The 13,236-nt window shown below is 44.1% G+C and overlaps 1 protein-coding gene across 2 annotated transcripts in view; it reads left to right on the top strand.

The window, feature by feature from the left end:
* The window catches only part of ESRP1 (epithelial splicing regulatory protein 1), a 36,657-nt gene that overhangs the window by 5,713 nt on the left and 17,708 nt on the right, over nt 1-13,236 (top strand). For both annotated transcript variants that reach the window (XM_083451098.1, XM_083451099.1), the window contains exons 4-9: nt 2,727-2,841; nt 8,195-8,293; nt 9,381-9,435; nt 10,267-10,377; nt 11,874-12,006; nt 12,096-12,138. In XM_083451098.1, coding sequence (XP_083307224.1) covers nt 2,727-2,841; nt 8,195-8,293; nt 9,381-9,435; nt 10,267-10,377; nt 11,874-12,006; nt 12,096-12,138 — 556 coding nt within the window. The remainder of the gene's footprint in view (nt 1-2,726; nt 2,842-8,194; nt 8,294-9,380; nt 9,436-10,266; nt 10,378-11,873; nt 12,007-12,095; nt 12,139-13,236) is intronic.

Below are 13,236 nucleotides of genomic sequence, written 5' to 3'. Positions count from 1 at the left end.
GTAGTATAATGACCTATGTCCACTTAACTTTGATTAAGACTCATTGCCTTCAGTGGGATTTACATCTGAATAAAGTATGCATAGGACCAGGTTGCATAAAACAATATTCATTTTGGCTTGGACCTAATCCTTGGTTGGAAATCCCGCCAAGTTTAATCTTTAATCTACTCTGGTAGGATCATGTTTGCAAAAATGCAGTGTACTCTACTTGGATCTTCCTCTGAAAATGGTTTGCATGTTTCATTTAAGTTATAGCTGGCATTGCAGACTTGGATCATATATTGCCAGTCTTAAAAACAACTACACTTTGCTGGCTAGGTCTTTGCTTCCAGGCCCATTGCAGAGAATTAATGCTTAACCTTTAAAGTACCAAACAACTTGGGACCCATGTGCTTGATGATGCCTACTCCAAATCAACCTGCCTGCATTTTAAGTTCATCTTCTGATGCCCCTCTTCAAATGCTACTTTTATCACAAGGGAGAATTGCTTCAACAAGGGAGGTGACCTATTTTTGGTACCCCAGTTGGTACCTTTCCCGGGGGGGGGGTATGTCTGGTCCCAACCTTGTTTACTTGTAGGTGCCAGACAAAAACATTTTATTTCTGATGACTTAAATATTTTAAAACTTGACAACAGCTACTGCCTCCCTATATCTACTGCTTGTTTCCTTATATTATCTATTTTGTTTTGCTTTGTGTCTTACTTTTTGTAAATTACCTTGAAATCCATTGAGATAAAACGTGTAAAAATATTACCAGTAATGCAGTGGTCGATCTTCCTTCCCAAGCAATGCTTGCTTGGAATTTATGCTGCTTCTGTATAAGAAATTCACATATGCAGTGTTGCATATGTACTACATCGCAGGTACACTGCATGTAGATTTCCAGCGCATGTGACAGCAATGCCAGTAAAAATCACATGTGAAGCAATTTTTACTTCGGCTGTAGCTAATGCATTTTGCTGCTTAATCTATCAGTCATCTTTTCAAAGAGATTAAATCTGTGCTCCGCACCTTTCAGATCACGTTGTTGTAGATCTTGAAATTCTGGTCGTGAACCATCTGTGCTTTCCAAGGGTTCCTATTGCCGCTAATGTTACAGTAGCAAAAATACATGTGTGTTTTGAGTCTTGTTGGGTTTTTCGTTGTTGCTTTCAAAAATAAGGAAGAACACCAGTAAACTCATCTTTCAACCCATTATAAAGAGAATACATATTCTCTTAGTAGTTGGGTGGACAGTCTGGAGTTTAGCACCACCTGGAGAGCTCCACAGTTTACATCAGCTGTGAGGCTTGAAGCAGAGGCAAAACAGAAATCAATCTGCCACAGAAGTATGCCTCTTTTTTTTTTTACTTTTCACTTCAGCCCACCCTCTGCTATGTAAATCGGTGCCTGAGGCGTATTGCCCTATAATAGGATCACATTGCACTAGTGATGTGCCAACAGAGTGGGGGAGGGAATGGAGCTTTTTAGCCATGCCCAAGGTTCTAAACTCTGTCAATTGCAGCTAAAATAAGAATAACCCCATTCATAAATATAAAGTGGTGCAATGCATTTGTCCTTTCTCAAAAAGCCTTTGGGGTTGAATTGATATGAAGCATAGCATACATACGTGTGTGTGAGAGAGAGAAAGAGAGACGCTACTATTTATTTGATTCTTAGAGCAGTCTTTAAGCTTCTATAAAATAACAGAATAATGGGTGCGTGCGAAATCTGGCGTTCATTTGGGATGAGCTGCGTAGCTCGTCCATAGTTCTTCTCGTGAGCATTGCAGGCTCTTCCAGTCTTGCATCTTTCAATATATGCAGAGGTACAAAAAATGCTGTGTGGAAGAGACTTCTCTATGTTTCTCTGCTATACAGCCAGGCCAAGCCAGGGTTCAGGGAGCTCAACCCTGCATATAAATGAGAGAGGAGTTTTTAAGTTGGGAGGTTTTTTATGGAAATGTTTTCCGTAGTAAGGGAGCTTATTGGAAAAGATGGAGAGTTTCTTGCAAGAACGGGGATCCTTTGATCCTCCAGATCTTGCTGGCCTCAAGCTTCAGCATGATCAGCTGTTGAGGCTAATGGGAAAACAGCAACACCTGGAAAGCCACAGGTTCCTCATACCTGGCTTACAATACTGAAGGAATGTGTGGGTTGTGGTTTTTCTTTTCTTTTGCATTTTCTTTTGCACAAGACTATAAATGTGGCCTGGAAGGACTATGGGAGGAATCCAGCATAATGCAATGGCAATTGTTCCATCAATGTGCAAGCTTTTCAGCTTACCAGGTGGAACAATACCCCCTCTCCCCCCTCCGCATGCTAGACTGGGGGTTCTCCTAATCCCCCCATCATTTTTGAGAGTGTTGGGTGTGTACGGAGGGAGGCAAGAAGCCCCACTCTATTAGCAGGGACCCTTGCACTGGCTTCTGCTAGTGGGGCTTGTTAGTTGAATCCTGCCCTTAGTCTGAGATGATGTGTTTCCCTTTTCAAATGGGTTCTGCAAAACCTTTCTTGGCTCTGTTAGTCTTCATTTTGTGAGTCATTGTGAATGGGGCACAATTTCTTATTAAAGGACACTGAGGGTGAGCTCTCACAGGGGGAAACTTAGATACCGGTAAGTGATAAAAAGTTGACTTGCAGCTTACAAAACGGTTTCCTGTGAGGCTAACTGAGCATGCTTTCAACCTGATACTGCACAAGCTACACACCTTGACTTACTAGAACTAACATCTCATTTTTGCAGAACATCTTGTTGTCTGAATGTTTCTACTCATTTTTTGACCTGCGGAAGGAATTCAAGAAATGTTGTCCTGGCTCACCTGAAATCGACAAATTAGATGCTAAAGCCATGGCTGAATGTATCCTTTTAAAATAAATGAAGTGTTAAGAGCAGTGCAAGTTTAATCTTTAAAGCGTCTGCAAGAATTGTGATTCACTTCGCCTTGCCTTTGAAGCTCCTTTCTTCAAGGTTCTCCTCTTTAAGACCAGCCAGAGTGTCCTTGGAGGCAGAAACACTCTCTGGTTCTTGAATGTTGCAATTTCTGATGTTAGATTTTTGCTACAAGACCACATCTTGTTTGCTGCAACAGACTTGGCACAGGTACCCCTCTATCAGTTCCAAAGTTTACCCTTGGAAGTCTCCCGGCTTTTGTGTTATTTGCACACAATTCTGCCTGGCAGGTTGTATCGTGATTAGTTGCAGAGCTTAATCAGACCCCTATCAACCATTGGGGCTGGGACTGAGGGGAGGAAGGGGGACTGTTCTTGGGTTTCTCCACAGTAGTGTTCTTAATTACACCATTATTACAAGCACAACGTTATGCTGCTTGGTGGCTCTGTGGACTTCTCTACCTGAGTTAGAGTCCAGCAACATCTAGAGGGCCACAGGTTGACTACCCCTGCCCTGTGCAGATTGGTTCTTTAGGTTCCACAGCCCTGGGGATTTGAAACCTCTGAATTTCATCCCCAGCCAGCATGAGTTGGGGATAAGGGATCATGCTATTGTTAAATCTACTTTGGTGACCTCACTGTGAAATTTTGACTGTAAAGGGGGGAAGCAAATGAGGAGAGCACATTTTGAGCTGGAAAAAAAAATCAGAGGGGGATTTTTCAGTTTCTGATTCAGCCACCTGCTTTTCATTTTTTCTTTTAAAAAAAGGAAAGGTTGGGAACTAGTTAACATGCGTCAGCCATGGGACATCTAATCCAACCCTCCAAGGTCTCTCTTGCTTTGCCACCTGACGTTTCTTTTGAGTGGGAGGCATAACTAGCCTTTCTGTCAGACTCATGCAGAGGTTTGGCATCATGCGCACCACACAACCCAAACTGTGAAGCTTTTTAATCAGTTGTAAAAGTAACTTAACAAAGGGGCCAGTGGCAGGTGGCAGTTCGGGGGAGGCAGTGCTGAACTGCTAGTGCTGCTTACCAGGAGGCAGGGGCAAATTGGTGGGAAGGTCAGTGTGGTGCATATACTGTGGCAGAGCCAGTCAGCTGGTGTGAGGTCAGGTACACTGCTGCTGCACCACCATCGCCAGGTCATCTACCACTGAATGAGGCCCATGTATCTGAGCCACTGTAGTGTAGTGGTTAGAGTGCTGGACTAGGACTTGGGAGATCAGGGTTCAAGCCCACTTGGTTGACTTTGGACCAGTTACTATCTCTCTGCCTCTTTTCTCACCTCGAGCTCCTTTGAGAAAAGGTGGGATATAAATTTAATAAAACATTAGCCTTAAATGTTATTCGACAATAGTTACTACAAGCACCTTACTGTTGCATCTGAAGCCACAGCTTTCTCACCTTGTGGCGGTCTTCTCTGAAGCCTTCCATAACTTACTTACTTTTATTTATCAATTTTATACAGTATCCTGGCCTTCCTTCCAAAGGAGCATAAATACAGGATTTCAAGCAAGATCTAACTAACATCGAGTCATTTTCCTTTCTAGTGTATTGAGAGCAATGCTCCTGTTAAGATACGACATTGGCTTTTTGTGCTGCAGCATCACCTTGCTGACTCAAGTTCCCTTGGTCCACTACAACTCATGTGCCAGCCTTAGTTGCCCATCATGTTATATAGCCATAAATGATAAGGCATCGACTTGTGGGTTTATCAGCCTAGTTCTTCGGTGTGAGATCTTCCCACCACGCTGACCAACGAGCTAGGGAACTGACTGTTCCAACTTGGATCCTAAAGTGGCCCTGTGTTTTACAGCTATCTGCTTGCATTCCCTGCCCCTGCTTCAGTTCATCGCCGTTCTCCACTTGCAGAGCTCGCTCAGCTAGTTTCTGGTTGCAGTTGCCTCAAGGGTGGAGTGAATCAAGCTTGCATGGCTGCCCATAAATCATGTGTCTTCGGAGGATACATTCTGCTGTTCCCTTAACAGTCAGACATGCAGAAATCATTACATGGCCAATATGAGTATACTTGCAACTGGAAATGCCCACATGACTTGTTTGGGTCAAGGCTTTTGAAATTCCATTCAGATGTTTGAAGGAAATAGTTTTGTCCTCCTAGCACTGTGCCACTTAAGATACAGGCTGGGGCAGTAGCCTTTAGTTGGAATGTAAAATTGCACAAAGATGATGGTTATAATTTTATTATTCGTACCCCACCCATCCGACTGGGTTGCCCCAGCCACTCTGGGCAGCTTCCAACAAATATAAAAACTTCCCTATACAGTGGTACCTTGGTTTACAACCATAATCTGTTCCGGAGGTCCGTTTGTAAACCAAAACAGGTTGTAACCCAAGGCGCGCTTTTACCAATGGGGCCTCCCAAAAAAATGGCTTGTAATCCAAAACGTATGCAGACCAAGACGTATGCAAACCAAGGTACCACTGTACTGTACAGGACAATTATTTGATTATTTATTTATTGCATTTATATCTCACTGTTTTTCCAAGGAGCTCAAGGTAGCATAGATGGTTCATCCCCCTCATCAACCATCATAATCTTCCCCTCATAATCCCCACAACAACCTCTGTGAGGCAAATGAGGCTGAGAGGTAGTGACTGAGCCAAGGCCACCCAGTGAGCTTCACAGTTTGGCAAGATCCTAAGTGCTATAACATGCTGGCTCTTAAGTTATCGGAACGGTGTTCTGAAAAGCAATCTGAAGTAGCTATGGGAGGTGAACCAGCACTTGTGCTACATGATGTGTAGGCTTGAACACAGGAGGGCAGAAGTGTAGAGAGACTGGGGAATGTGCATCGCACCGAATCCTAATTTTGCCAAGTGCATCTCGCATTCTCCTAACCTTTGCATATTTAGTCTTACGAAGGTTCCCAATTGCAAGGAAGGCAGGAGGTGCAGCTGGGAGTGGGACTGACAAACACCCCCCTCTTTCTCTAGTCGTTTTTGCCTCTGCTATTCAGTATGCTGCTCTGCAATACAAACATCTTGTGCATGAATAGCTAGTGCATCAGGTAAAAGCCCAGGTAGAAGTCCCTCTCTCTTGAGATGCTTCTCTTCCGTTTGCTAAGAGGTTCTCTCTCGTGGGGAGCATTCAGGGAGATTCCTCCTGCCTTCTGAAGTGCTACAGCCCTAGGAGGCAGTCTTGGAAACAGACATGAAAGCTAGGAGCTAAATGTCATCTTAAACCTCGTTTATGGACGCAGCAGTGGAATGTCTAGGCACACTTTTTTATAAGAAGAATACAAAGCTGAAAATGAATGAACTGCCCCTAAAATATTATGTTCATTTTTCACATGGTGTAGTCCTTCCCCAGCCCAAACCCCTAATACAGTGGACCCTCTGGTCACATACCACGCCGGATACGTAACTTTCAAGTTATGAGTGTGGCAAACCCGGAAGTGTTGCCTCTGGTTACGGACCCCCCAGAATGAATTAAATCCATAACCAGAGGGTCCACTGTATTCTTAATAGGGTCTCTTCTCCAGTAGCTGGAGAGAGTAGCTGGAAGTGGGGAGGCAGAAAAAGGTTCTCCTTTCCTTCCACTCTGCAGTTTTAATCTGAAATCTTAGGCGCAGTACTGCGCCCAGAGCTCAGAAGCTGCTCACACTAAAGAAATTCCCTGTCACCAGATGCACCTGGAACAATGGGAGTTTTGAACACTGCTAGGAGGATTGTGTTGGGTTCTCCCCCCACCCCCCCTGAACATTTTTCATTGGCTTTGAGATGTTAATGGTTTGTGGGAAAGGATAAATGCTAGTCGTAGATCTGCTAAGAGTCTAGACTCTGACTTCATCAAGCATGTCTGATTCAATTTCAACCAATGTTACACTGACAATTTGAGGAATCGTATAAAATGGAAGAAATGCTGTGGTTGGTAATCTACAGGAGCCGGAGGGGGCTACTGTAAAAACAAAATGCTAATCTGTCGGAGTATCAAAGAGGAAAAAGTCTAATAACGATGTGCAGATCAATGGCCAGAACTAATAATACAGCATGGGAATGGCAAGCCATTAATTGTGAATAACTGGGAATGAAACCATTTTATGTAGGAAAAGAAATATTTCTCATGCAAATGCTTTCATGCAGAGGTTTGCAGTGCTGCAGAAGCAAAGAGTCTCATTTTGTGTTTGACAATCTGTTTTATAAAAATAAATCTGAAGCATAAGGGATGTAATGGATGTACTTAGTTCCAATATATATGATCATATACAAAAATTACTTTTCATATTTTGTGTGTGTGTGATACATAGAGATATATATTGATTACAATGACTAATGAAGTAGCAGGGACACAGGTGGTGCTGTGGTCTAAACCACTGAGCCTCTTGGGCTTGCTGATCAGAAGGTCAGCAGTTTGATTCCCTGCGATTCCCAGCTCCTGCCAACCTAGCAATTCGAAAGCATGCCAATGCAAGTAGATAAAAAGGTACCACTGCGGCGGGAAGGCAAGTGGTGCTTCCGTGCACTCTGGTTTCTGTCAGTGTTCCGTTGCACCCTAATTGGTTTAGTCATGCTGGCCACATGACCTGGAAAAGCTGTCTGTGGACAAAGGCCAGCTCCCTTGGCCTGAAAGTGAGATGAGCGCCGCACCCCAAAGATTCCTTTGACTGGACTTAACCATCCAGGGGTCCTTTACCTTTTACCTTTAAATAAGTAGTTCTTCACACAGCACATAGTCAAACTACGGAACTCGCCCCCCATCCCCTCCGACTTAGGGCCCCCCCGGCCACCGACTTGGATGACTTCAAAAGAGGATTAGACAAATTGGTGGAGCACAGGGCAATCAATGGCTACTAGCCAGGAAAGCTGTGCTCTAACCTCCACAGCTGGAGACAGCAGTGGCTCCAAATACCACCTGGAAACCAGGTGAGGGGAGAGTGCATTTGTGCTCACATTCTGCTCACATTGGCTGGCCACTAAGAACAGGATGCTGGATTAGATGAGCCATTAGCCTGATCTAGCAGGCTTTTTGTTATGTTTCGTTACTGTAATAGATTTATGGCTTTAGTGATTAACTTCGTCATTCCAAGATCAGAGGAAACACGTTTGAAGCTTTAAAATTTTATATCGTGCGTCAGATCTCATCAAGATTGCAAATATTTTCCTTTTGTACATTTCCAGCTCTTACGTTTCTAATTACTCTTTTAATAGTATGGTGGGTGGGCAGATACCTAGATGTGGAGGATATGAGAGAACAGGCCTAGGGACAAACACTACAGTGAATCAATACAGGTTGATAGCTGGCCCTGAAGCATAATCTGTTTAAATTGCCACTTTAAGATTCTTAACACCAATGCTCAGATCTGAATCTTGACAAGAGCAGTTCACCACAGAATTTTGGAGCGTCTCAGGTGGAAGACATGGGAAACGTCATTTTAACACTCATCTCAGAACCATACAGTAAGCTGTTTCTGTTTTTCCAGTTGCCTGTTCCTGGTAAATCTGTCATCACTTTGTCCTTTGCGTCTGATTGACAGGGATGACTTGTTTTTTTAAAAAGAAATTTAGGATATTCAGGTGTGCCATAATTTCCTCCCTTCCCCACTGACTATCCAGGTACTAAAGGCTGCTGAGCCAGTTCTGTTGCAAGATTAAATGTTCCAAACTAGACTACCAGAAAGCCAGCCTAGGAACTTAGAAATCAGCAGAATGAAAAGGAAATTGTGGCGCAGTGGCAGGAAATCTGTGGCTCTCAAGATGCTGGTGGACTCCAGCTCCCATCAGCCCCAGCCGGTGTGGCCAGTGGATGGGCGTGATGGGAGCTAGAGTCCAGCAACATCTGGAGGGGGCCACACAGCTCCCAGATTCTGCTATAGCCCTCTTTCCTCACGTGAAAGTACAACACAGGTGCAAAGAGGCTGTGGGGATCACATGCTCAGCCTGAGAGTTCTAAATCACATGAGGAACCTACACAGAAATAATAAGACTTCTGCCATGGTCATCCATGGTGGGTGGACCATAATCTCCAGTTTCTCAGCTTCCTTTATTTTTAAAATAGATTCCACAACATGCTAGAAACTTACCCCTAACAGATAAGACAAAATATGCAGACACGATTCCCATTTTTGTGAGAATGAGTCTGCTTATCATATTTTAGTGTTTTACTCCTCACCCCAGAGAAAACTTCCTGCGGGTACACATGCTCCCTGCTTTAAATATTCTCATGTGAGGGACTGAGAGGAGCTGCACAACTTTGGAGGCAGAGACTAAACATAGAGCCCTGTAACCCCGCTGTTGCCTTTTTGCACAAGTGACACTCCATTACACACCAGCTTCAGAAGCAGCTTCAGGCTTAGTATGGTTGGCAGTGAAGAGGCCCCATCAATGTGTAATTGTTGGGTTGACTTGAGGAATCATGCAGCGGTTCTTGAGACAAGAAGTGCTTTTTTGAGGTGTACAATTGTCCCCTTCTTTGGCAACATGTTGGAAGGTATATATTACTCTGGGTCTAGACTTGTCGCTAACTTCATGCTGCTGTGTTTTGTAGATCACATGTTTTCGGATCCAGAAAGGGTGAACTACAAATTTGAAAGTGGGACCTGGTAAGTGCATGCTCTTTTTGTAACGTGGGAAAGCAACAGTTTCTTTCTATTTTGAATCTGGCCTGCTGTTTTCCTTAGAATACTGTAACTTTAGGGGCAGGGAAATGGACCCATACCTCCACAGCCAGGCATCTTGCTTGTGAACTGACCTGTGGTGTCTGGGTGACTGTGGTTAAGAGCTAAAACGTTGTGCTAGGTGGACTAATGTTCTGACCCAGCATTTTTTAAAAAAATTACCATTACAATTAAACTCAACCCTCCTTCCAAGGAGCAAAGGATAGCATACTTTGTTCTATTCCTCTATTATCCTTGCAACCACCCCGTGAGGTAGGTTAAGACTTAAGCGATAGTGACTAGCTAAGCAGGTCGGTTGAAATTAAGGGACATAAATGAGGCATGGTCTCTAACTTTAGTGGGTCTGCTTTGAGTAAATGTTAGTTTACTACAACCCATAGCCTTAAATACATTTCACTACCTGCAAGGAGCTTGCAATATAAAAATGATAAGGTAGGAAAGAGACAAAGCAGCAAGACTGTCACAGATAGCCCATTCAAAACATCTGCAGCCTAGTGGTGACAACATTGGCTCTTGGATTTTTCCTCTACTTCCATTTTTGAAGATTACAGCATATTGGAGGACAGGCCCATAATTTCAAAACTGGTTGAGATTCTCTTTTTGGGGGACGGGGGGGGGGATAAGTCTCTCCCTGACTTGTTGCAAAAGCATTTTGAAGAATGTGGGATGTGATCCTATAGAAAATATCCTTTGCTCTGGTCACGGTTCATGATGATAGGCAAGTTTTAAATACATATCCTTCTGCTTGATCTGCAGCAGCAAGATGGAACTTGTAGATGATAACACCATAATCCGAGCAAGAGGCTTACCATGGCAGTCATCGGACCAGGACATTGCTAGGTTCTTCAAAGGCCTTAATATTGCCAAGTTAGTTCTCTCATTTAGTAACGTTTGTTATTTTCAGCCACGTTCTCAAACTGTTTCCTGGAGTTGAAGTATTGGCTGCCCTTGGCGACCAACTGAAATTTGTATTTGGCATGACTCTGCTAAATACAATGAAGGCAAAATGCAACTATTGTAAAGGGGTGAGACCCTGCTCCCCGGCTCATGGCTAAGAAAGTGGCCTGGAAATTTACCTCCCTTGCCCTAAGCCTTAGACCAAGTGTGGGGACTGGACATGCTTGCTGAGGTTAATGGGAGTTGTAGTTCAGCAACATCTGGCAGGCAAAAGCTTCTGCACACCTGCCTTTGGCACTCAGGAAGCAGTGGGGAAACTCATGGCTTTTGAAATGTCTCCAAGGCTCAGTGAAGGAACAGAGCCTCCCTGGGCCTAGGTGAAAGGCAGGGGCTCTCCTTCATCCCCTGTTCTTGCCAGAAGAAAATATGCCCTTGCCAGTGGCAAGCTAGCGAGTGCAATTGTGGATCCTTTACCTTACTTTTTTTCATTTCCTGAGTTGCCCAGCAGCTGAGTTAAAAACCAGGTAAAATACAATCACAGTGCAGCAAAACCACAGCTAAAATAGTTTGCTTTCTGTTTGGAAAAAATGGATTTTAATGTCTTTTTCTGGACATTCTGAAATTGGCGTGGATGCAAAGGTGGTCAACTTATGGCCCTCCAGATGTTGACGGACTGTTACTCCCACTGAACCTGTGGCCCAACTGTTGCCAGTCACTTGATTCTGTCATAACAACAGATGACAACTTCAGATGGGCTTGCTGTCATCTGATTGGCAGGGACAGCAAGCCCTGCTTTGCCTTTTCGCAAGTGCGGTTTGCATTCAGACCACAGCTGTGAGCAAAGCTGTGAACAAAGTTATGTGAAGAGAGGGAAAACGTCTGTTGCAGAGCCAATTTGAATGAACAGCACTTTAGCCTCCTGTTTGTTCCTTTGCAAAGACCTCTTTACCTGACATCTGGTGTGGGGCTGACAGGAATGTTTGGTGGACCCTTCTCAGACATCCTCTTTTCATATTCCCATGTTTCATATGCATGAATAAAAAATATCATTGTCTGTACTTCCTTGAATTAATTATTTTTAAAAAACTCTGCAGTAAGAGAACCCCTATTCTATAGCCAGGAGTGAGTAGCTGAATTCTCAGTCTGTATACAATTATGTAATCTTCTTGCTTTTTAGGGTAGGGTTTTTTAAAAGCGCACACTATTGATTAAAAAGGTGCTTAAAAAATAAATAAATACTGAGTATTTTTAAAATGCCAGTAGTGGGAACATTTCAGAAGTGAAGGACTTTGCTCCTGAGGTTCACATGCAAGTAGCTACTCCTGCTTTTAAAAGGGAGGTGTGAATGCGCCCAAGAACACCCAGTGCTGCTTGCCTTTGATTTATGTAAGTGCTGGTTTTGCAAGGTGAGACATAATGCTTTGTGTGGCTTACGGCTGCCTCTGTTTGCTGCCTTAACTCTTTAGAGGAGGGGCCGCACTTTGCCTCAACGCACAAGGCAGGAGGAACGGAGAAGCTCTTGTCAGGTTTGTCAGTGAGGAGCACCGAGATCTGGCGTTGCAAAGACACAAGCATCACATGGGGAACCGGTACATTGAGGTATGTTGCTCAAGCTCCAAAATCGGTGTTTGGATTAAATGGTACGGAGGGCTTCTCCAGGCATAATCGCTTCCCTTTCCGTTTCTCAGGTGTACAAAGCGACTGGGGAGGACTTCTTGAAAATTGCTGGAGGTAATTGTTCTTTAATCTGGTGATGGGTGTTTTTTTATGGTAGGGTTTTAAAATATGAATTTACTATTCTGTACACTACTTTGATACTTTATGATATAAAGCAGTATATAAATGTTTTTTGCTTTGCTTATTTATTGCATTTATATCCCACCTTTTCCTCCAAGGAGCTCCAGGTAGCATACGTGGTTGTCCCCCTCCTTGTTGTCATCCTCTCATCGACCCTGTGAGGTCTGTTAGGCTGAGAGGCTGTGACTGGCTCAAGGTGTGAGTTGCATGGCTGAGTAAGAATTTGAACCCTGGTCACCCTTGTCTTACACTCCCAACTGCTATGTCACACGGGCTACCTAGCATGTTATTACATGGTCAAATGAAACTGTACTATGGAGCTGAACGTTTTGTCTATCCAGCCAAATCCCTGGGCCAGATCTCTCTCTGCCATTAAGCTTCCAGAGTGGTCTGAGGGACAGCCTCCCTGCTCCCTCAGCTCAGGTATTCTCTCTTTGAAGGTGCAAGGAGGTGCATTTTATATAACTTGGCACTGATCCAAAGGGCACCAGTCATATTTTGAGAATGTGCAGTAAGGTAACGTTCCAGGGCCGCGGTGGTGCTGTGGACTAAACCACCAAGCCTCTTGGGCTTGCCGATTGTAAGGTCAGTGGTTCGAATCCGCATGACGAAGTGAGCTCCTGTTGCTCTGTCCCAGTTCCTGCCAATCTAGCAATTCAAAAGCATACCAGCGTGAGTAGATAAATAAGTACCACTCCGGCAGGAAGGTAAATGGCGTTTCCATGTGCTCTGGTTTCCATCAAGGTGTTCCATTGCGCCAGAAGCGGTTTAGTCATGCTGGCCACATGACCCAGAAAGCTGTCTGTGGACAAACGCCGGCTCCCTTGGCCTGAAAGCAAGATGAGCACCGCAACCCCATAGTCGCCTTTGACTGGACTTAACCGTCCAGGGGTCCTTTACCATTTTACCTATAGTAATGTGGCTTCAAAAAGAATGGGGCACTTTTGGCACACTGGCCAACATAATACAGTGGTACCTCGGGTTACAAACACTTTGGGTTACAAATTCCGCTAAGTAGTACCTCGGGTTGAG

The sequence above is a fragment of the Podarcis tiliguerta genome (genome assembly GCF_965153285.1).
Source record: "Podarcis tiliguerta genome assembly, chromosome: 7".
NCBI lineage: Eukaryota > Metazoa > Chordata > Lepidosauria > Squamata > Lacertidae > Podarcis > Podarcis tiliguerta.
The sequence above is the reverse complement of the archived record's forward strand: the minus strand, read 5'-3'. Positions and strand labels throughout refer to the sequence as shown.